Below are 23,625 nucleotides of genomic sequence, written 5' to 3' on the forward strand. Positions count from 1 at the left end.
ATGTCACATTTGAGGTTACTCCTCCTTCCTCTATTCGTTTGCAGCCACATGTGCAATCTGAAAATCAGCATGATTTACAGCTTGATATGCCTAGGATACTCCCCTGCCCGCCCATACTAGAGCCCTACAAAGGCTACCCTTTACATCCGCAAGCATGGGACAGATTTTCTGATTTTAGTCCTTTTTGTGGATGACATGCTTGTTACTCCTAAGATGTAGAGCCTATGCACACATCAGAGAAGGTTTTGGGGAAAGCAGAGACAATCTGAAAAGTCTGTTGGAGCAGCCAGCCATAAAGCTAGGAAGCTACTTAAAAGAAGTATTGGAGCACCACAACAAGGTACTAGGACTAGCACACAAGCTAACCCTACAAATACTCACTACATAGCCAGTTTGAAATATTTTATTTCACTCGGCGTAACAATGACTATTTGTTAATAGTGATCGCCAGTCCCATAGATCTTGAAGGGTCTCGCATGGACTTTAATACAATCATATCATCTCTCTCTCTCTCTCTCTCTCTCTCTCTCAGGGTCTCGCACGGACTTTAATACAATCATATCATCTCTCTCTCTCTCTCTCTCTCTCTCTCTCTCTCTCTCGGACCTACTGAAAAATAATAGAAACTTCACATAAGAGATTTCTCATAGGGGAATGGGGGTTAAGGGTCAAACACCCTACCCCATCCTATTGGCTGAGGCAGGTATGATACCTCTCGCAGGAGAGGCACTATGCCAATTCATGGCTTACCTCAACAAATGGATGCCTCACCAAGCATTGGAAATTTATCCAATGGACAGCGACAAGATGCAAAATACCTTAGGGAAGACATATCAACGTTTTAAAAGGCATCTAATAGCAAAATGTTTAAAAGGCATCTAATATGCAAAATGAGAACAAGCTCACATGACCTAGAAGTGGAGAAGGGAAGGTACCAAGAGAAGAAAGAGTATACAAAATCTGCTGCCCAAGGGAGGTGGAAAATGAGCAGCACATACTCCTAAGATGTCGGGCCTACGCACACATCAGAGAAAGATATGATGAAAACAGGGGCAGCCTGAAAATTCTATTAGAGCAGCTAGCTACAATGCCAGGAAGCTCATAGTATTTTTGTTTCACTTTGATGTAAAAGACCACTCTTTGTTGATAGTGATCAGCAGTCCCATAGATCCTCAAGGGTCTCAAGAGGATTTTAATACAATCATATCATATCATTCAATCATGGTGTAAAACCTGCTCATGTACACCCCCACAACCCCTCATGTTGTTCCACCTTGACTCCTACTATAATAGTTCTCTTCAATAATATTTTCAACCTTCCTCAGCTGTGCCAAATAATTGAAGTTTGTTTTGCTTGAATCACATCTGCAGAATAGGATCTGAAAGTCATGATATGAGCATACCTGAGAAACTGTCATCAAATGCTGGACACGCTGCTCACATCCTGATATGGGCATACCTGACATGAACATACCTGAGAAACTGTCATCAAATTCTGGACACACTGCTCACAGAAATTTCCCGTAGGCACAAATTGTGCCACATTAGTTTTTAACTTTATTCATGGAAAAACTCTAAATTCTCCATGTCAACAAAGTGCACTTTTCCTTGAGAATCACAGCTAGGGAATCCTATAGACTCAGAACCCTCTGCAGCAGCTTTTATAGCTGGCCAAAGGGAGAAAGAGCTTCTGTTCTGAAGTTGGGAGGTATGAATCTGTCTAGCTGTTGTACCAACTATAGCCATAGCTTCAACACTTGGTGTCATATTGTTGCCGTATGCAGATATAAAGCTCCTGCTTGCTGGAAGACTCCGAGGAAGAGAGTTGCCAGGCATTGATGCTGAACTAGGGACGGCAGTTGCTACTGAAGCTTTTATAGTTTTGCTGTCGTCTCTGACACTCTCTATAAACCCATGGCCAGAACATGCCACATTGAATTTCCCTTTCTGAATAGGTGCTGTGCAGCACACGGCATTTGAGCTGGTACTTGCTACTAATTTCATAGGAAAATGGAAGCTTAATTTTTCAGTAGTCCCAGTAGAACATTTTGAGGGCGTGCTTGATCCAACACCACCCTTCAAAGAGGAATGCCAGCGCTGAATCCATGCATGATGCCCGCTCAAGGCCTCACCTGTTTTATAACCTGTGGGCCACTCTGGAACCTGAGATTTGAAATGGACCCCTGTGTTCAGGATACCATTGTGGTGTAGCCATCCAGGGTCCAAAGCTGCAGAGCCAACCTGAAAATGAAACAAACCCTGTTAAATAGAGCACAAAGCATTCATGCTACTTTCTTATGACAAAAAGTACACAAAGTTCTGAATATTAGTATTAAATGCATGAGAGAGAGAGAGATGTCAGAAATGTTCACAAAGACATTTACAGGTAAAGATGGAGTATGATTCTCTAATCCATTGTAAACAAAGAAATACACTTAAAGCCTAAACCAGGTCCACAGTCCCCAATACTTAACATCCCAGAACAAAAGCTCCTCCCAACCACAAAAGAGGGAGTCTGATGCCCAAATGATGTGCATGCGCTGAGATTGCATAATACTAAAATCAAATCCACACCCGGCACCAAACCTGCATCATATATTTTCCCAAATGAGGCCAAATAAGACCCAGAACAGAAATTCTCACAACCATCAAAGCTATTGCAGTTTTGCTTGGGCTGGTAGTCTTCCTCAAATAGGGCAAGCATGATACCCACTTCTTTGAAGCCCTACATCCATAAAACGTTCATTATGCATGCATAGATCACACCACAAAGCTTTAAAGCTCATTAGGCATGCATAGATCTACCAGCACATACTTGAGCACTTCCTATATCTTGGAAAGTCAAGCATGGTCCACATCAAAATTCCCTCCATCAAAATATGATTGGCCACACATTGGCCAACATCTAAGGGTCCGTATTAGAGAGGGGGATTAGGACATTTGTAGAGAATGAAGATTAAATGGCAGAGGGCATTGGGGCAGGCAAGGTTTCTGTAAACTACTCGGTGCTTTCTATCAATTCAGACAACAGATTTTGCAGAGGCGTTTGAATGAGATGATTGCGAGTTGCCAAACACATATACTTGAACTTAAGAGTTTGCAATTAAGCTGGAATTAAGACTTATATAGCTTAAACACAAAGTGACATCATTGGAAAATGCAATATGATTGAGGGGCCAAGACGTTGCCCCCCCTTTATCCAGGCTCACTTTATTCTTGAAAATGGAGATACAAGACCAAGGTGCAATGCACCTTCCAAACTGATGAACTCAGTGAAAACCTAGGACCTAGATACAAGACTCAAGAGCATATGTGCAAGGTAGACAACAAAGGGAGGACTTCAAGCTCAGGTTTCAACTCTTGGCTTGCCCAATCCACAAGGAAGAAGCCTGCAATAATCACCACTTACATCCAACATTAGAGACAAGCACTAGTTTCTAGAAAGATAGTAGAAACAACATGAAATAGTGCTGTAAATGAGATAAACTTGACAATACACGCTCCCTTCGTGACTTGACCCTTTTGTAGATGAAATCCTTGATGTCTCTGAAGCTACCTTGGGTGAGGAGAGTGTGGAAATGGGGCTGGAATGAGAACAGCTTAGAAAAACAGCCTGTAGGCTAGAGAGAGAAAGCTTTTATGGAGTGATAGCTGTAGAGAGAGAGTGCCAATGCTGATCCCAAGGGAGGGGATGTAAGAGAGGAGCTGCTTCTGTTCCAGAGGTGCACAGAAAGGCAGATTTCCGCAAGGGAAATGGGCTGGAACAGTAGAGAGAGAAATTTTGCAGTAGAGAGAGAAAGACTGCAGCAGGAGAGAGAAAGGGGCTGTGGCTGCTCACGGCTAGAAGAAGGAGAGAGGATGCTGCTGCCGTTCCAGAAGAGCTGAGAGGGGGCAGATTTCTGGAGAGGAGGGGCTGGAACTGTAGAGAGAGAATGTGCTGTTGTAGAGAGAGAAAGTGCTGCTGAGGTGAGAGAATGGCCTGGGGAGAAGCTGGCTGCACCCAAGGAGCTGGAGAGGTTCTGCTGCATCATCCAAAAGGAGGGAGAAGAAAAGTGACGAATTTTTCATGTGAGGAATGAAGGGGAGAGGCCTTCTTTTATAGGCTCAGCCCCCCCCCCAAGCCTAGAGTGGAAGGTGGACACTTGTCCCAGATTTTTGGTGGGCTGCAGTCCCAAAGAGGACAGCCCACAACCTGCACCAAATCTACCAGATTTGGGGCCAAACACTTAGCCTCCATGCCCTGCCACTTGCCATGCATGCTGCTACATGTGTGGGACAGGTGGACTGACCTGCCAGCTCAGATTCCATGTGGCAGTCTGCCACGAAACTCTGATCGCACCCACGGGTTCCTAACAGCTTAGACTATCTATTGACGTACTCTAAGGTCATAATTGAGCCATACTGAGCTCATTTGTTTGTCGTCTTATCTTGTATCTCCATTACTCTTGGCATGCTGCCAGGCCCACACCCAAAGCTCAGGGAACATTCTCTTGAATGGTTCCTAGGTCGGTATGCAATCTGTGCATTTGATTGGTCCCATGTTTGGGTACTCAGGTGGGGTGTGGTTTCCAGATGTCCCTCTCAAAGAGAGGCCATTCTTATGGGTCACTAATGCCCATAACCCCAAGCAAGGGGGTCCATCCTCAAATGCTAGACCTAGTCCCCATTGTCCGTAACTGAACAGTAGGAAAACATTTCATTTCTTAATAAGCATACTATTGAAAAACAAAAAGAAATAGTTACCAAGCAAGTGGATACATGTTGAAGCAGGATGACAGTTTCAGAGCCAACATTCACTCTAGACCACATTTTCACTCTAGGGTCTATCATCAAGGAGGTGCAGATCGAGGTCTCTTTGTAGACTTTTGAAATACCTTTGACAAAGCCCCACAAGCACGCATGATTAGGAGGCTCTAGGAGTTGAGGTTCCCAAGAATCATGATCTCTCGGGATAGTGAGACTATATGAGTCAATCAAAGAAATGATACGAGTCCTAGGCTGTGTGTCACGCTGGATTGAGAGCACAATCGGTGTGAAGCAAGGATGCCCTATATCATCAGCACTTTTTGGGCTTTATGACTGCAAGATCACTACTTTTATTGATCGGCTTGGAGGCAAGGGGTCACGTTGGAAGACATGATGATACCATATACTCTTATACGCAGATGATATTGTCCTCTTATCCCACAAAAGCACGTTTATAGAGACACTTGAAGGCCATGGAAGTGTTTTGCTCAGAGAGGGACTGAACTATTGACCTTGGGAAGACCAAGGCCATGATTTTTAATACCTCACAGCCAGCCCCTACACATACATATTTTCTCATATGTATTGGCATACACTTATGTAGAGGATGTCTTTACCATGTTAGTGTTCATAATCTTTCATGCAACTAGGGCACAATTCACATAAGGTCAGGAAGTTCTGGCACGGCAGGAGAGACAATGCTTTCAAGCACATTTTCCGGGTCCCTGGACGAAGAGGCAGTTGCTTGACACCTTGGTGACTGGACATGTATGCAACACCTCTCTCAAGGAGCAATCACCGCAATTGAGTGAAGGAGATTTGAGAGGCTACATGTGATTATGGGATCCACGATGATTCGGAGTAAGCTATGTCCTCAGTCCTCGTCAAATAGTACAAGAGGAGTTTGCTATGATGCCACTGTAGACACAGACCATCTTCCAAGCAATGACATATTTGCACCAAATATGGGCTATGCCTAGCTAGACTAATGAGATTGGCTTTGGAGCCATCTATGAGACTAGCTAACAGAGGAGTCAGAACAGCTTGGTATGCATGTGTATCGCAATGGTCCTCTAGCCAAGGCCTCAAGATAGACTCACTCTCTCCTTTTCAATACAGTCTAGAGCCTCCCCCGCCTTGGAACTACAGGATAAGATCAATCGTAGCATACAGATGGATCTATTCCAAGACACACATTTTAGGAGAGTATCATGTCCGATTTTATCACGATCGGTTTTTGTGAAGCTACTATGTAGATCGGTTTTTGTGAAGCTACTATGTAGGCAATAATTTGGTTGCCACATGCACAGCATGCCAATGTCCTTCTTGGATTAGATTTAGGGCAGCCATGTAGGCCACCAAGGCCAATATGTTTGGCTGGTTGTGTCATGCATTTGTATTTCTTCCAAGAAATAAAGAGAAATCTTTTATATTGACCTTGGTCAAAGAAAGTTGACTTCAGTTAACTAGACTTAGTTTCATTTTCCTTTGCGTTGCATTGGTTAGTGAGCACTGTGGGGACACCCCCAAGGGACTAGGAATAGTCCAAGAATTAAAATGCATGCATTTGGCTAACCTCTAATGGGTTAAGTGTTGGATATTGTTTGTGCAAGGTGTAGGACTTTGGAGAGTAATGGAGGAAATGCACCAACCACCATATATGGGACATAGGGGAGTGACTGCCACTTTACAAGTGATAGTAAGAGAATTCCATTGGCCTACTATAAGAAAAGATGTGGCTAAGTTTGTAGCCGAATGCATCACTTGTCAGAAGATCAAGAGTTACAAAGGCAAGACCCTAGGATTGCTTATGCCTTTGCCTATTCCTACACAACCTTGGGAACAAATATGACCCGATTATCTTTTGGTCTGGCATGGCCCAATCTTAGAATGGTAACAAATCAACTTTCAATAGAGTTTACTATTTCATCTTACTAGCAATCAGTCTTTGTGCAATAGCCATTCTAATTTAAATTTGTTTTCTCAAAACATTTCAAAGTCGAACCAATATTCTAATTCAGCCCACTTGGCGTTTTGTTGGTCTTATGACCTTTTTGCTCTTCTTGATTTTGAACTTTCTTAAAGGGTGCGACTCCACGCACCAATACCAAATCCAAACAATGACAATAAAATTTACAAAAGTCATGTATAGCCTCCATAAACAAGGCTATAGTCACCACGCATCCACAAAGTAATCATGTATCCATTCCATTAAAAAATTTATTAGTCAAGAAGAATTATCATCCTTAAAATAAAATACTTCTCAAATTTCAGCAAGTCAATTTCGATTCCACTATCTTTTCATTTGAATAAGTATATTGATATTCAAGCAGGTATCTACAAGTCTTATAAAACTCAATCTTCGAATAACTTCATCAGTTCACTAGCCAAATTTGTGCTAACCCATGGAAAAATCAGCCCATAGGATGTATACCAAAAGAAAAGTGCCAATCCTAGCTAAAATGAAAGCATACGACCTAGAAATGCAGCAACTGAATTTCAAAAACACAATGAACCCCAAATATAGTAAACTCTAACTAAGGAGATCTGAGGGAAAAGCTTCATGAGAAGCTTCTCGACGGCTTCTCATAGAAACCAGCCTGTCGACACAATGTGCCCAATCAAAATGCATCAAATACATGCACTCGATGCAATACTTGCATTTGATTGGCTGCCTTAGAGTGAGTGAGTGATGATGAGTGAATGAATGTGTGACATGCGGCAAGGCCAATAGAGATACACCAATGGAATGGTGCGATGGGGTAACCATCCCATTTCATCCATGATGGATGTATGCGTGAGCTTGCCCATGATGGATGTATGCATGAGCTTGCCACATCATGTGGCCCCTTAGAAATTTCAAACCCCTATCCATGACATAACGTCATCGATGTCCTAACCTAGGACCTAAGGTCTACCACTTTTTTTTCACATTTAATTAATCCTAACCCAAAAATGCCCCAAGGGTAATTTAGTGAGCAAAATTCATAGTTCATTGCTTTTAACAACACTCCCCCTTGAATTAAGCTTCACACCCATCAATTTAGAAAATTATCTTGGTTAATTCTAGCCACCTCATTTTTATCGGACAGTAAAAAGGTAAATCGAGGTTCTTTTTCCTTTAAGGTTTTATGAACGATACTTGCAAAAGTTTTGATGTCAACTTTCTAGGGTTTTTTTTGGCTTTATTTTTATAAACAGATCCAGTAGACGGCAATCTCTTCATCGGCAGGTATAAAGCCTATTAGGCAAGAATAAAGCCCGTTTGGCTGGCATAAAGCCCTTTCAACAAGAAAATGGATTTTTTTAACAAGCGAACTTGCTTTTCTGGCAAACGGCTTTCTGGATATTTTTCACGCAACGGCTTCAGCAGTTAACATGTGAATCGGCTTTAGCACCTTGCTCACAAACGAGCACGCGAGACCGAGATGAGCAACCAGAAAGCTTGAAGTGACTTGAAGACTTGTAGCTGGAGGAAGCCAAGCTAATCGTTCTAGGGAGAGCTTCAGCATGCAGGGAGAGTGGAGCCCCTAATTGATTTATGGACATGTTGGAGGGGGGTAAAAAGCACACACAATCTAAAAGCTGAAAAGTCAACAGCCACACACGAGCTAAAAGCTAAAAGCCAACAGCCATCTAAAAGTAGAGGTTAAGAATTTTAGTAGTTCCTAATAAAAATTCCTTAAAAACTAAGAATAATCACAAAACTCCCACTCAACTCAATCCTAAAGCACTGTCCTTAAAAACTAAGAATAATCACAAAACTCCCACTCAACTCAATCCTAAAGCACTGTCTCTAGGAGAGCCAGTGCTAATAAATTCGTCGAAACTATCTATACAGCACATCAGATCCATTCTGCTCACACATGTGAATGGCAGGTGTATTGAATGCTCAGTATAGCTGAAGGCGACTGTCCATACAACATCAGCAGCCCACACGTGGAAAGTATGGCCAAAAACAGCTCAGGTGAGACAAAAAATGCACAGAAAATGCTCAGTCTTGCAGGCGCCTATGCAGCCACAGATCCAAAAACACCTTTTCCCTACGAAATTGCATTTAATGCCCACACGTGTGGTCGCACTTAGAAATGTGTGCAGGACAGCAAGCAGAGAAGCCGCCAAACAGCTTCCAATTACTCCCAAGGACCCCAGGTGGCTGGAAATGGCTAAGGGGACATGCTCTGATACCACTGTTGGCTATGGCAAGCAATGGAAGCTCAGGAATGAGTGGGAGAAAGCCAAAAACGAGCTGCTGTATTGAAAATGCTGCTACAATGAATGGAGGCTCAAGAGGGAGCCATTATGAGTGTCCTAACTAAACTAGGTGGTACATGAACTAACTATGCCAACAGTCCTAATTGACTATAACTAGTCCTACAAGGAACATACCAAGGAACAAGTGGCACCTAAGGATAGCCCATCGAATGGCCTACATGCTCATCTTGGAGCTGTGTTTGGAGAGGCCCGGCTAGCAAGGTGATTCACAATGAATGCTTGCAGAGGTTGTTTATGCTTCTGATCACCGTGGGCAGTTCAGTGATGCTTCAACCCATTGTTTGGGTTTTCTAGTGAGTCAGTGGACACTTGTGATTGTCTGGGGAGCGTGTGGCCTTGTTTGGGCTACTAGTAAACACTCTTTGGTTCTTATGCAGGTGTTAGCATTGATGTGGATGCCTGTTGTCATTGGGTGTGAGAACAGGGCCTAGCAGGGCTAATGTTTGGAATTCTAATGCCTACCGAGAGTGGAAGATGCATTGAATGCAAGTGGGATTGAATTCACTGTGTATCTTATTTACTGACTTTGGCTGGTAACATGTTCTGTGTGGGAATATGTTTTTGGTTTCTCCAGGAGATGGGTCACATGCAAGCAATGGTTGCTAGGCAGACGGCACATCTTGAGAACAGCCTTGTCACTGAGTAGGCTGGGGTCGGGAATCCATGCTTGGAATGAGAAGTATCCCTGGAACCCCGAGAGGGATGGTACAAGTGTGACTCCCATAGTGTTTGTTGTATTGTGATGCTAGATCTCTTTTGGGAAACAAGTTATTGTATTAGGATATGTGCGACCCATAGGGTGGGAGACTATTGGTCATGGCAGTCTTGGACATTGGAGAAAGCTTTGGTATTCTTTCTTTCTCTACTTTGAGCAAATGGATGACTAGTTGGGCACTAGTGACAGTTCCGGCCTGTGTGCAAGCTTCCTAGACTAGGAATGAAGACCTATTGCCAGGTTCTTTTGCATTATAGTTTTTTCTTTTTTAAGGCAGTGGCTTTGCAGTCAGTGTGAGAGCATGCAAATACCTATAGAACCTTGGCAAAGCCTAATGCATCTTGCAAGTCCTCAAAGCGTTTCCATCTTGCGAGTCCTCAAAGCGTTTCTTTTTTATTATTTATTACTAAACAATCGACATTGTCTAAAGATCCGTAAAACCCACAAGTTGGAGCCAAGTGCGTTCGTGCATACATGCACCCTTGTTACAGTTGTACGGTGCTGTACGGATCTGTCTCGATTGCTCCTATCTCGTGGAAGACTCCAATTAGGCTCTTGGAATTGGTCCTCTTTTCTTGTGCCATTGTCTCTTCATATTGAAAGGGAAATTGTTCATCCACCCTCCTCTAAGGTGGTTCCAGCTATTACAGCCATTTTACAGCCATCTACAACTGATAAAAGTCTGCTGTACATTTGCCATACCTTTTTCATCGAAGTCTTTACCCTTCCTTGAGCTGGAAAATTGCTGTACACTCAACATCTTTTCGGACAGCAAGATATTTGTGCAGTTGAAAGCCTTGAGGCTTGAGAAGTCACTAGTACTTGCAGTTGAGAGTGGTACCTCTCCTCTTTTGCCTTTATTGGTTGTGGTACTTGTTTTCTATTTGCATCAATGGCTGGCAGCAAAGATGATCTTTTTGGGATGCTTGGAGCTGATGACAAGCTTGATGTCACAATTACCCCATGTGGTCATCCATGATGGAGCATGTTTTGGTTGCCAAGAATCTATGGCACATTGTTTCAGGTTCTGAGGCCAGACCTACACGTAATGTGGCTGCTAGTGCTTCATCTTCAGCCTCTGGTACTACTTCAGGTGATGGTTCTAATGCTTCTTCTAGAGCAGCTGCATCTACTACTACAAGCACTTTACCTCCATCAAAGTATGGAACTTGGAACATGGGAGGATGGACTTTGGATAAGGTCACTGCACTCATAATTGACTTGGGAACATGAAGGGAACACAGCTCCAGAAATGCAGGAATTTAAAAAGACATCAATACGGAACACTAGAAGTTACACACGAGGAAGAGGATATGGGGGGATTGCATGCTACATCAGCAAGACATGGGAGGGATCAACCAAGGTCATAAAGAAAGACCCGCACAAGTAATACATGTAAGTAGAGATAATGACAAAAGGAAGGAAATAGTTGATTGGCAGTGAGTTATCTTGCATCATCGCAACCACCCATATACAAGCATAACTGCCACATATCATATGAGGAACCATCTCATACAACTAGGAGATATAGCAACGTTTTCCAAGGACTACATCATTATTTTGGTAAGGGATTTTAATGCAAGAATGGGCTCAATGCAAGGCATTAGGGAAATACCCTATATGGATGGAAGTGATTGAATAACATAATGAGGAAAGGAGGGAATGGAAAAGGATATCAAGATCATCTTCCACTCTTTTGCCTTTGCCAGATCCACAGCTTCCTGAAAATTGGCTACAGGTTTCAGTTCCAGCTTCATGAGTTGCAAATATGCAATGGTACATCAAAGACACGAAGGGATAAAGCACTACAGTGGACTACTTGGTTGCCATAAGAGCAGCAACAGAGGGAGCAGAGAATAAGAAGATGTCTGTCTATTGTTGTTTTGTAGATTTCAAGAAGGCATTTGACATGGTACCATGTAAAAAATTATGGGAGAGACTAGAAAAGCTCCAAGTTCCTTTGGAACTCAGAGAGCTACGTACAACCTTTACGAGAAAGCATCAGCCAAACTACCACAACCACTGGTAGACGGATCTTTTTGTAGGGGAAGATTATCATAAATAGAGACATAGGGGTCAAGTAAGGCTGCCCCCTCTCAACAACTCTTTTCCGCCTCTTCATAGATAAGCTAGAGAATTGAATGAAAAAAAACAGCAGAGAAGGAACCCAAGTTTCCAGCTATGCCTTATTATTGGTTTTCTTTGTAAAGCATAAAAGGGACATGCAAGCACACTTTGAAGCATTGAGAAATTTCCGCAAATATTCACGTATGCACATAAACATTGCGAAGACAAAGGTGATGGTTATTGAGACCCGAAACAAACAAATATATTTTACAGATAACTACAAGTGGAATGCTTATGTGGAAAGAAGAATCCTGGGGGTCTTAAAAGCTCTAGACAGCTTCCATAATAAGTGCAGGAAGGCACACCTATGGAATGGGGAGATGAGAAAAGTTTGTAAAAAATGTGGAAAGAAGAATCCTGGGGGTCTTAAAAGCTCTAGACAGCTTCCATAATAAGTGCAGGAAGGCACATCTATGGAATTGGGAGATGAGAAAAGTTCTATGCGCTATGCTTGTGCAAACAGTGATACATACAAACGTACAGCCTAGGCTCCCAAGCTTTCCAAAACATAATGGGAAAGAATAGAGATAGTGCATAACAGATTTCTCATAGGGGAGCTACAGGTCAAGGTACAAACACCCTATCCCATATTACTAACTGAGACCAGTATGCTACCACTAGATGGGGAAGGACTATGTCAATTATACCTCAACAAAATTAGAAATTGGATAGAAGTCGGCTACCACACAAAGCCATGGAGGCTAGAAGGACCATGGGCTAGTACAGAGATGGGGAGGAATGGATAGAGATTTTGTAGGCCATTCTATGGGCTATCCATAGGTACCACTCATTGCTTCATATGTGCCTTGTAGGCCTGGTTACAGTCAGTTAGGTCAGTTGGTACAGTTAGTACACGTACCACATGGGACAATTAGGACAGTTTCCTCACAGGAAGATAGTGTTTTGGAGCATCTGCTGCAATTTTTGCTGCACTTTCCTCCTACAGCCATTTCCGACCCGTTTTCCAGCAGCCACCTCACACGTGTGACTGTACGGAAATCCATACATTCTGCACGGACTGCAGGCAGCAGCATTAATTGCTTGTACGGCACAGTACGGATCATTTATTGCAGGAAATTTTGCACATGTGGTCCATACAGCAGTACGGACAGCTGTACGGTGTATTTATTGTCTCTACGAATCCGTACGGGGGCCTTTGCAGCCTGTTCGGAGTGTATTCAACAATTCGGAGCAGTCTGGTGCTGCCTCATGAAGCGTGCCAGCCTTTGGAGCACATACATCAGCCGACTTTGGCATTTGGAGCCTGCTACAGCATTTTGAGGTGACTATCTCCACCAACCTTGGAGTTTGGGCCTTGCTGCTTCAGTTTGGAGCATTGAAGGTCACCAATTTTTGGAACTGGTTCTTGCACTCTTGAAGCCTTGGAGTGTGCTGCTGCCAATCCAGTGATCTTTCTTGCTCTCATTTTCTGTTTTTTTTTTAACCTCGAGCTAAGAGTTTTCTACCTCTGGGCTGCTGTACATCTGTTGTACCTCTCACCTTCCTTTCAGCTGAAAGGAAGGTTTTCACCTTCCTTTCAGCTGCATACTTGCTGTCCACTCAGCATCTTATTTGGGACAGCAAGATATTTGTGCAGTTGAAAGCCTTGAGGCTTGTGCAGTCACTAGTACTTAGGTCGTTGTGGTACTTGTTTTCTATTTGCATCAATAGCTGGCAGCAAAGATGACCTTTTTGGGATGCTTGGGGGCCGGGGCTGATGACAAGCTTGATGGCACTAATTACACCATGTGGTCATACATGATGGGGCATGTATTGGTTGCCAAGAATTTGTGGCAACCGGAGTAACTAACTGGCTGAGTCCCGGACAAGCCATATCTGCATCACACAAAAGGACCCATCTCTTATGCCCGTATTCCTAACTTTCCAGCCCACTCTGGAGAGATGAAATTGGCCTTGGCTCCCAAATCGATAAACATCAAAGCTGTCTGGTCTCTTATCTTGACCCATCCCCGGCATAACCCTGTAGCATCTGTATTCTGAACAGCCCCAATCAAGTCTAGCAAAAGACCAGCAATGGGCTTGGGCTTTTTATTCTTCTGATCTGTCCTCTTTTCCTCCTTGTGCTCATCCTACTTAGTAGGAGGGAACTTCCGCTTCTTATGTGGGCATTTAAAAGCCCTGTGGCCTTCCTCCTTGCAAATATAACACTTGTTGGCATCATAAAGAATTTGCTTTTCCTCATCAGACATGTGGGTCGATGCTTGCCTCTGTCCTCCAACAAACTTTGCCTTCATGGGCTGCGAAAACCATCTGAACTTCTTAAGTAGTTAGACTCTTCGGGTCACAATTGCACAAGCACGACATTATCGATGGTGCACAGTGATGGCATCACTTCAAGATTGCGCTACTATTCAAGCTCCAAGCTTGTAGATCATTGCCGCCCAAAAACTGTGCATATCCTCTCAAACAAAGCCATGGAGAAGAGCTCGATTGACATTTGCTAGATTATCTTCAGTGCATCACTTCAAGCTTGAGCTAACTATCAAGCTCCAAGCTTGTAGATCATTGTTGCCCAACAACTATGCATATCAGCTCAACAAAGCCATGGAGTAGGAGCTAGATTGACAGTTTCAAGAGATGCTTAAGCACGACATTATCGATGGTGCACAGTGATGGCATCACTTCAAGATTGAGCTGACTATTCAAGCTCCAAGCTTGTAGATCATTGCCGCCCAACAACTGTGTGTATCATCTCAAACAAAGCCATGGAGAAGGAGCTCGATTGACATTTGCTAGATTATCTTCAGTGCACCGTGATGGCATCACTTCAAGCTTGAGCTGACTACCAAGCTCCAAGCTTGTAGATCATTGTTGCCCAACAACTATGCATATCAGCTCAACAAAGCCATGGACCAGGAGCTAGATTGACATTTTCAAAAGATGCTCAAAGCCCATTTTCATAAGACCAAGGAATTCTTCGTACACATGACCCTCTTTTCCTCAAGGATCTAGGCTGCCATGTACTCAACGAACTAAAATCAAGTGTTAGTGTCCTATGCCACGGATCGACTAGATCTTAGGATGGCTCAAAGGAATATATATACATTTACATAATTAGAATATATCCAATCTAACAAATTTATTTTTTACAAAACAAGCAAAAGTACAAAGGAGAGGCAAGAAGAGACAGGGGAAGAAAGGAGTTTTTTGTAAGTGACATAAAATTAAATTAAGAGTAAATGAGAAAATTTAAATTACAAAAACTTGTTTAGCAAAGCTACACTTATGTTCTCATCAATACCCAAACATAAGCTGCCATTTGGGTTTCGAAAAATATAATGCTCCCATCTGGTTTTTGAAAAATCTGATCGATAAACCTATTGCTTGATTATCTTCAGTGCACGATGATGGCATCATTTCTATCAAGCTCCAACCTTGCAGATCGTTGTTGCCCAACAACTGTGCGTATCAGTTCAACAAAGCCATGGAGAAGGAGCTAGATTGACATTTTCAAGAGATGCTCAAAGCCTAGTTTCATAAGACCAAGCAATTCTTCATACACATGACCCTCTTTTCCTCAAGGATCTAGGCTGCCATGTACTCAACTAACTAAAATCAAGAGTTAGTGCCCTATGCCACAGATCAAGCAGATCTTGGGATGGCTCAAAGGAATATGTATACCTTTATAAGACTAGCATATATCCAATCTCGCAAATTATTTTTTTACAAAACAAACAAAGAAGAAAGGAGAGGCAAAAGGAGATAAGAGAAGAAAGGAGTTTTGTGCAAGCGACGTAAAATCAAATTAAGAGTAAATGAGAAAAAATAAATTACAAAAACTTAGTTAGCAAAGCTACGCTTATGTTCTCATCAATACCCAAACATAAGCTGCCATCTGGGTTTCGAAAATCGAATGCTCCCATCTGGTTTTTGAAAAATCTGATGAGTAAACCCTATTGCTCACTAAGCTTTAAAATCCCAACCCAAAAAAAGGAATATCACAAAGCAGAAAATAAGAAAAAGAAAGGGGGGAGAGAGAGAGAGAGAGAGAGAATTACATTAGGTTAATTACCAAAAACCAAAGAAAAAAAACTATTACTTACACAAAGGAACTTATATGTTTTTTAAAACTGACTTGAAGAGTGGATATCATCATATCACAATGCATAAAGCAAGCATCCATAAGTCATCTTTTTGCTAAAAGAAAGCTTAATATGAGTTTGCCGTGATGCCTTATGGATTCACAAGAACACAACCACATTCAATAGGATGCTATTGCGGGTCTTCACAAACCTCTTTGAAAAGTGTCTTCATCTTTCTTGGTGAAATCTTATCCCACGCATAGAAGGGTCCTTACCTCAAATACATTATCAGCCCCTTTGGTGTCAGATTGAGCCCCACAAAGGTTAAATCGGTACCATCACAAACCTATTGCAAGGAGTGAAGTCCAAGAAGCAGTCAATCAACTTTATTTCTGAAGCACTCAAAGGCTTTGAAACTAAAACAAGCGATCACAATAGCATATGCTTAGATCTAGCCTAATCATGCCCTTAAATTGAAAACTGACGTCAGTGATTATGCCATAGGAGCAATACTAGAGCAGCATGGTCATCACGGAGCTTTCAAGGACAGTAAAAACCAGGTATACAGTTCATGACAAAGAGCTCATTGCAGTCTTGATGTCCTCAAGCTCATGTCCTCAAGGATGAAAGCATTTCTTGTTTGGTCAAGAGTTCACAGCCACAACCAATCAACAGGCCTTGCAGTTATATACCTAGATGAATCCAGGAACATTCATCCTCTAAAAACACAACATAGTACAATTTCAATCTCGTGATCGTCACTCATAAGGTTGAAAACCATAAACTCCATCACGCATAGCAGGGACTAGCTACTATGACATCCCACTGACGTCATCAGCGCCCAACAGTGGGTGTAGACCATAGTATAAAACTATGCTCTCACATACAAATCCACACTACTTGAGCATCTATTTATACAAAGTCTTCGTACTGAGTTTCTGTCGGCACCCCGGGGCCCATTGGTGAAGGGCAAACTCAGCCATGATGAAGGCTAGGACTGAAGGAGAAGGCTAATCAAAAACTAGTCCAAAATCTCTTCATTCAAGCTACAACTGCTTGTGAAGTCTAAACGATTTCATTTTAGTCTCTCCCAAACGAGCATCTAAATCTACCTAATAGGGCAACGCACCATTTATAGTATATACAAAGTCTTCGTACTGAGTTTTTGTCGGCACCCCGGGGCCCGGAGGTGAAGGGCACACTCAGCCATGATGAAGGCTAGCACTGAAGGAGAAGGCTAATCAAAAATTAGTCCAAAATCTCTTCATTCAAGCTACAACTGCTTGTGAAGTCTAAAAGATTTCATTTTAGTCTCTCCCAAACGAGCATCTAAATCAAACTGATAGGGCAACGCACCATTTATACAAAGTCTTCGTACTAAGTTTCTGTCGGCACCCCGGGGCCCGGAGGTGAAGGGCAAACTCAGCCATGATGAAGGCTAGCACTGAAGGAGAAGGCTAATCAAAAATTAGTCCAAAATCTCTTCATTCAAGCTACAACTGCTTGTGAAGTCTAAACAATTTCATTTTAGTCTCTCCCAAACGAGCATCTAAATCTACCTGATAGGGCAACGCACCATTTAAGATAGAAAGAATTAGCTGATGGGCCTTGCAGTGGCTATACACATTGCCAGCTGCCCAGTGGTCGGACAACCATATCCGATGTAATCAGACACTACAGCAGTTGTGGGGGATTATTGAGTATCCCTCAGGAGAAAAGAACATGGTAACCGATGCTCTCAGCAAGAAGGGCATGGTATCTAAAGTTTAGAAGACCAGACTCTTGACATGAAGTATCAATACCTAGATCCAACAGCATTCGCACAGTAGTGTTGGATGACCAGCCCGGTGATTACGCCATTCACAATGGGTGGTTGTTCTACGAAGGTAGACTTTGTGTATTTCTTAGTTCTGGTCACCATTGTTACATGCAGTCCATGACTCTACAATTGGTGAGGGTTGAGGTATTCACAGCAATATGGAGAAGTTTGAAAGTAAGTTTTGTTGCCAATAGCTTCAGGGTTCATCCCAAAAAAAGAAAAACACTCATGGGAAGCAGCCGTGTTTGCTCTAGCCCCAGATCGGTATAGATTTGGTCACTGATTTGGCGCCAACCACAGGTACAAGGTATACCATCTGTTTGACCAAAGTGGACAAGATTCAACGAGTTCATCATGTTGATTCCGAGCAAAGCCACAATCAAATCAGGAAATATCTTGCTTCTTCTAAACATGGTGTGGCCCTTCCAGAGTCATCGTGTTGGATATAGTCTCCAAGATCACCAACATGTTCAGGAGAGCTCTTTTCAACAGCTTTAATCCACAGTTGAGTTTTTCAAAGAGCTTCTGTCAGAAAAACAATGGTCAACAGAGATCCTATTTAATGTACTGCCAGTGAGATACAGATCCAGTGAAGCACTACCTTCCATTGGTGCAAGGAGTTCTAGATGACATGTATTAATCCAACATTGACAAGACCCATACGAGCCAGAACAGCTGTTCATATCTCTTCTCACCACAACTTCGGAATAAGTTTGTGAAGCTGTCCAGATGGTCAAAAATAAAATGGAGGCTTCACAAACCCAGTGAACTAAAAGGATGTTCGGTAATGGAATGCCAAAGGGTTTATCTGAGGATTATGAAGAACTGACTCAAGCGCATAGGGGAAGAAGTGCCCAAAAATATTGCAACAGCGCTTTGGTCCCTTTCCAATCATTCAATTCATCAACATTGTCGACTAATCGGGCAATGCATGTACGCCATGTTCTTGAATCAAGCCATATGTGAAACCAGCTTTGGCAGCCATACCACATGTGGAGCAGCCGAAGATTGTTGATAAAGTTGGAGTGTAGCAGATATTGTTACACAGGGTCAGGAAAGGTACCACCAACTTCCAGCAATTGTACATTGCAGAGTCCAAGCATCAGGGCTCACATAAGACACCATGGGTGGATGTAAGATTATTTTCATAGACTACCCACAACATATAATAAAAAGGCCTTCGAGCCTTCCCCAGTTGTTAAAACTTCAGCAAAAGGTTGTTAAACTTTCAGCAAAAGGGGATATCAAGGTATCTACAGCAGTGAGCATCTACCTAAGCCAATCAAGGGGAGCCATGAGGGCCACCAAAGAGCAACAGGTGGCAGATCTAATGCAGCAACAGCAGCAGGGCCTATTTATAGGCAGCGCAGGTCAGCCACCTACAGCAGTAGTCAACCATCTACAAATTTGGTCAGCCAGATCTGGATACAGATCCCCGACGGCTCCAGGAAGGGAAAACTAACAAGACCATTTGGCTGCCTTCCTCGCATTCGGTTCCTTCCACAAGAGAAGGGCAGCCTATTAAGGGCCTTCCACCCCTCATCCTATTTATCAGCTGGCCCCCACTACATGCACTTTAAAGAATTGATTCTCCATGTGAGAGAAGACTTAGCTTACATGTCCCTTACACTACAGCATAAGCTTCATGCTTTGTAGCATCATGCTATTGCCAGAGGATCTCTTTCCTCTTGGCTTTGGTCCAAGCCATCTAGTTTGCTGGCATGTGCACAAACATGGACAAATTGGTAAGAGGGATGCCTGCTCAAGCATGGGCATCCTGAAAGATTGCTTCATCGCTTGTGAAGACTATACAATTTCATTATAGTCTCTCCCAAACAAGCACTTTTAAAATGCTTAGACAATAGAGCTGATAAGGCAACACTCCGCTTGAGATGGAATGAATTTAATACACTATCAGCAAGCTGCAATATGGACAAAAACTTCACAAAGTGAAATATATGTGTCTGCTAAACAGTGGGAACATATATCTAGATAAAGCCAGGAACATGCCCAAACTCTCTGCAAACACAAAACATAGTGCATTTTCAATCTGATGGCAGTCACTCACAAGGTTGAAACCATAAACTCCATCAACGCATAGGAGGGACTGGCTACTATGACATCCCCACCAACATCATCAACGCCCATCGGTGGGTGTAGACCATAGTGTAAAGATACACTCACACATACATATCCACACACACACACACACATAGTTGAGCATCCATTCATACAGAGGTCTCCATCCTTACATGCCCAAACTCATCCTCTGAAGACACATAGTGCAGTTTCAATCTCATGACAGTCACAACACCTCTATAACCTGATTGAGATTCCAATGCCTCACGACAAGGATGTATAACTGACCATCTGACTCTTGAGGTGGTGATGCTTCCTGTTGTGAGTCATTCCAATACATGCCTTTACATCGTCAAAGATGCCTCTGCCCCGTCCTGCCAGGTGGAAAGGTCAATTCCCTCTCCAAAAGGACAGGAAGGGCAAATCTCAAGGAGGACGGCAGATTACTTTTGTCGTCAGTGCTTATTTATTCTGCTACGGCAATTGCATCGTGGGCATTTTGAATAAAAAATAGAGGTCAAGTTGTAAATAGCAGAAGTAATAGATCAGCCAATGTATACCAGGCATTCATGGCATTCACTTGAATCCACTGTAGTACAAGATTCTTACCACAGGTTTAATGTCAGCTCGCTCAGACACTCTTCCTGTCATCGGCAATAAAATCTTATCAGCACTATGCAAAACATGGACAAGGGAATCTAACCTAAGGTCAGCACAACCAACCTCAATTCGCACAGGAGAGACAAAGACAAGCACAATAAAACAGACATGAGACCAAGGGGAAGGACTATGATAAGGCAAGACTAATTCAGAGACATGGGACGAACTGAAGGTACATTCAACAGCTTTCCTCTCCAGAAAACAATCATGTCAGTGGCACACTCTACTACCCTAGGAAAGCATCTCGAATAGTTTCGACACAGCAGTGACTATAACCTTGGAAGTTTAAGAGCTATCGTTCCACAACCTCATCAAGGATTTCATACCTTCATTATTGTTTTTATTGGTAGGGGCACAGTGTCTTTTGCTGGGAAGTATTTGCTTTGAAAGGATATAACCTTTGCCCTGTCCCAAATATGTCACATCACTGGCTAACTGCGGGGGGAAATTCTGATGAGGTGAATCCCATGAAGACTGGATTCCAACATCAGCCTTCACACCGTCGTATGGGCCAAACACTTGTCCCTCGAGCTTGTCGGCTGTGTTACATCTTAATTGATTTGCAGCACATTTGAGACGAAATCGATCATACTCTTCAAGGAAGTATTCCCGAGGTAAACTGGCAGTTGATGAAACCGTTCCTTTAGGATTCAGAGGTCCAGAATCTTCAAACAATTGGATCCAGCTGCTCCAATACTCTGTCATGCTAGTTTCTGGGAGACAGGACCTGGCAATATCATAAATCCACATTTTAGTTCTGTAAAGTGGAACATTTCACCACACAAGCAAAACCACTACCTGAAACATTTGAAGTTTAAAACAGATGTACCTTGACATGTTAGTTTCCTAGTAATTGACAAAAAACACGCATTATTTGAGAGTGCACTGGAAAAGGAAGCAGATCAAAACCTGGCTGAAGCATCTTCCCTAGACGATGCACCTGATTTACATTTGGGCACATTGCTTCTAGTCTCTCCTCCCAGACAGGGCAGGTTTTCAGCTGGAAACCTTTTCGTTCCTGTTCTTGGAATTTCGTTGTACTTCGCTGCATGAAACTTCTCGTCAGTGAAACGGCTTGCAAAGGCTGCCAAGGTTGATGCAGTCTCCACACTCCTTTTCCCATCCTTTCTGTCTACGGCATGATGGTTATCAGAATCCCACGAGTTGCTTTTGCAGGGGCGGTGCAAATCTGCATTGTAAGGAGTATCACTAGGAATAGAACAACTTCCTGCTGACCATTTCTGGGTATTCAAATCTCCTAGCAATTGCGTCAAGCTGTTGTCTTCTCCAGCCTTGGAAGCCATCATCATGAGATCTCTCGCCAGAGCTTCCCTTTTGGATACACCTGTAGAGCAATGAATTCTTGCGAAGCTGATGTCTCCACCCTCGGAGACCTTCGCAAGATCTCTCCCTAGAACTCCCTTGTTGGATGCCCCCACAAAGCCACGAGTCTCTTTCCGTGCTATTTTTTGTGATACATCTGAACTCACATCATAGCGTTCTGCCGGGGGAGGTCGAATGAATTCGATAGCACCTGGAGATTCAGACACACCCGTTACAAGTGGTGGCTTTGTACGCTCCATCAAGTTATCAATCTTGATGTCGAGAGGTGAAACAAACAGCCATTTGTCTGCATCTGCACTAGCACCGCCGATATCAACCGTTTTATAGGCTGAGGCTACTGAGGAGAACAATCTCCCCTTCAAATGTAAGGATGGCGACAGAGATCTGTTGGGACCATGCCGAGAGGAACAAGCACCGGCTCCAGAATTGGAAGCAGAAACCCTGTCGTTCTCATTTACGTGCCTGAGATGCTGTGCCGCCAGGTTGTCGCCCTTAAATTCACATTCTTCGGATTCGATCGACTGCGGTGTGTTTGGCGAGCCCCGTTTTAGTGAGCATGGGTCCTGCAGAAAGACGAACTTCATGTCACTTCGTCTCCATCCTGTGGAAGTCATGTTCTTCGTAGAGTTGGCGCCGCTGCTCTGTGTCCCCTCGTCACTAGGAACACGGCGACTATCCCCTCTATGGATTGCAGAATTCTCCGAAACCATATGGTGCCGAGGTTTATCCATGGGTATTTTTGAGTCAGTCTGGCAGAGAACCCCCTCATTAGCCATTGGTGCATCTGGAGCCCAAGACGAAGATCGCACATGGGAAATCGCATTAGGGCGTCTGCAGCTACTAAAATCCTTCGTGAAATGAGTCCATACGTGGCCTTGCTTCCCTAGAGGCTTTCTTCCGGATTCACCATCCTCAGAATCAGTGGCCTGCTCGAATAGTTTCAGCCTCTGAATCCAGCACGATTGCAAAGCTGTGCTGCTTCTAAAAATGGATCTCCTGGGGAGAACTTGATCCGATTTGCCAAAACTTTGCATCATCGCCAAAGAGTAGTCGGCACAGCTTGTAGTGCTGCCCGGACCTCTTCCACTCGCAGACCACGATAGCGCAGAGTCATCTGCCACATTCCTTTCGCCTTCGTCCATCTCCTTTTGTGGAGATGGACTACCAGCCAAAAAAAGCTGTATCCAAGTATCTGTATCTTATACCCCAAATTTCCATAGTTTGGCCCTCTCTATAACAGAAGAGTCCTACAAGCTCCTAAAGCAAATCCGCTATCCGTTTTCAACATTCCATTGCGGTGCTTTGCCTCCTGAAGGAACTCTTCGAACGTCCATAAGGCGCAAGCACACTGCGGAATAAACAAGCTCGATTTTGGGAAGCGCAATTCGCCAAGGGACAGGGAAGATAGGTAAAGAGCCCGGATCCAACAGGAACGTACAGCTAATTATTTCCCTTTCTTCCCTACATTTCTCTACAGGTCTTGCAACATCAGCGGCTGCGCTAGAAAAGCGGAGAATGACTCACCAACTTGGTCGCGGTGGGTCGCCGGGGTGGAGGATAGAGGGAAAACATTACCAGGTGGAGTTATTCCTGGGATAATTACATTACCCACAGTTTTGGCCCAGGTCCCACATTTTTTAACCGTTGGATAAAAAGTCCATGCAGCGCTTTAACCTAGTGAATGATCTTTGATCATCATTCATAAGGCCTGCCCAACATGAATGATGAGAATCATTCATAAGGCCTTGGAGATCTAAAAAGAAAACGAATTGGATGCATAGCATGGAAAAGAGGGCTGAAAAGAGAGAGAGAGAGAG

The 23,625-nt window shown here is 43.3% G+C and overlaps 1 protein-coding gene across 4 annotated transcripts in view; it reads right to left on the reverse strand.

The window, feature by feature from the left end:
- LOC147882929 (uncharacterized) overlaps positions 1-23,302 on the reverse strand; it is a 43,845-nt gene extending 20,543 nt beyond the window's left edge. For 2 of the 4 annotated variants that reach the window (XM_087400688.1, XM_087400687.1), the window contains exons 1-4: positions 21,374-23,302; positions 20,791-21,191; positions 20,414-20,448; positions 1,404-2,241 (exon numbers count right to left, since the gene is read on the reverse strand). In XM_087400688.1, the coding sequence (XP_087256814.1) occupies positions 1,558-2,241; positions 20,414-20,448; positions 20,791-21,191; positions 21,374-22,950 (2,697 nt within the window). In that variant the 5' untranslated portion in view covers positions 22,951-23,302 and the 3' untranslated portion in view covers positions 1,404-1,557. Of the gene's footprint in view, positions 1-1,403; positions 2,242-16,181; positions 16,253-20,413; positions 20,449-20,790; positions 21,192-21,373 lie in introns of those variants that run through there. The other 2 variants (XM_087400689.1, XM_087400691.1) reach the window with 2 other exon arrangements.
- Positions 23,303-23,625: the final 323 nt, after the last annotated feature.

This window comes from Dipteris shenzhenensis, chromosome 29, assembly GCF_047967505.1.
Source record: "Dipteris shenzhenensis isolate YYH24624 ecotype China chromosome 29, Dip_SZ_1.0, whole genome shotgun sequence".
NCBI lineage: Eukaryota > Viridiplantae > Streptophyta > Polypodiopsida > Gleicheniales > Dipteridaceae > Dipteris > Dipteris shenzhenensis.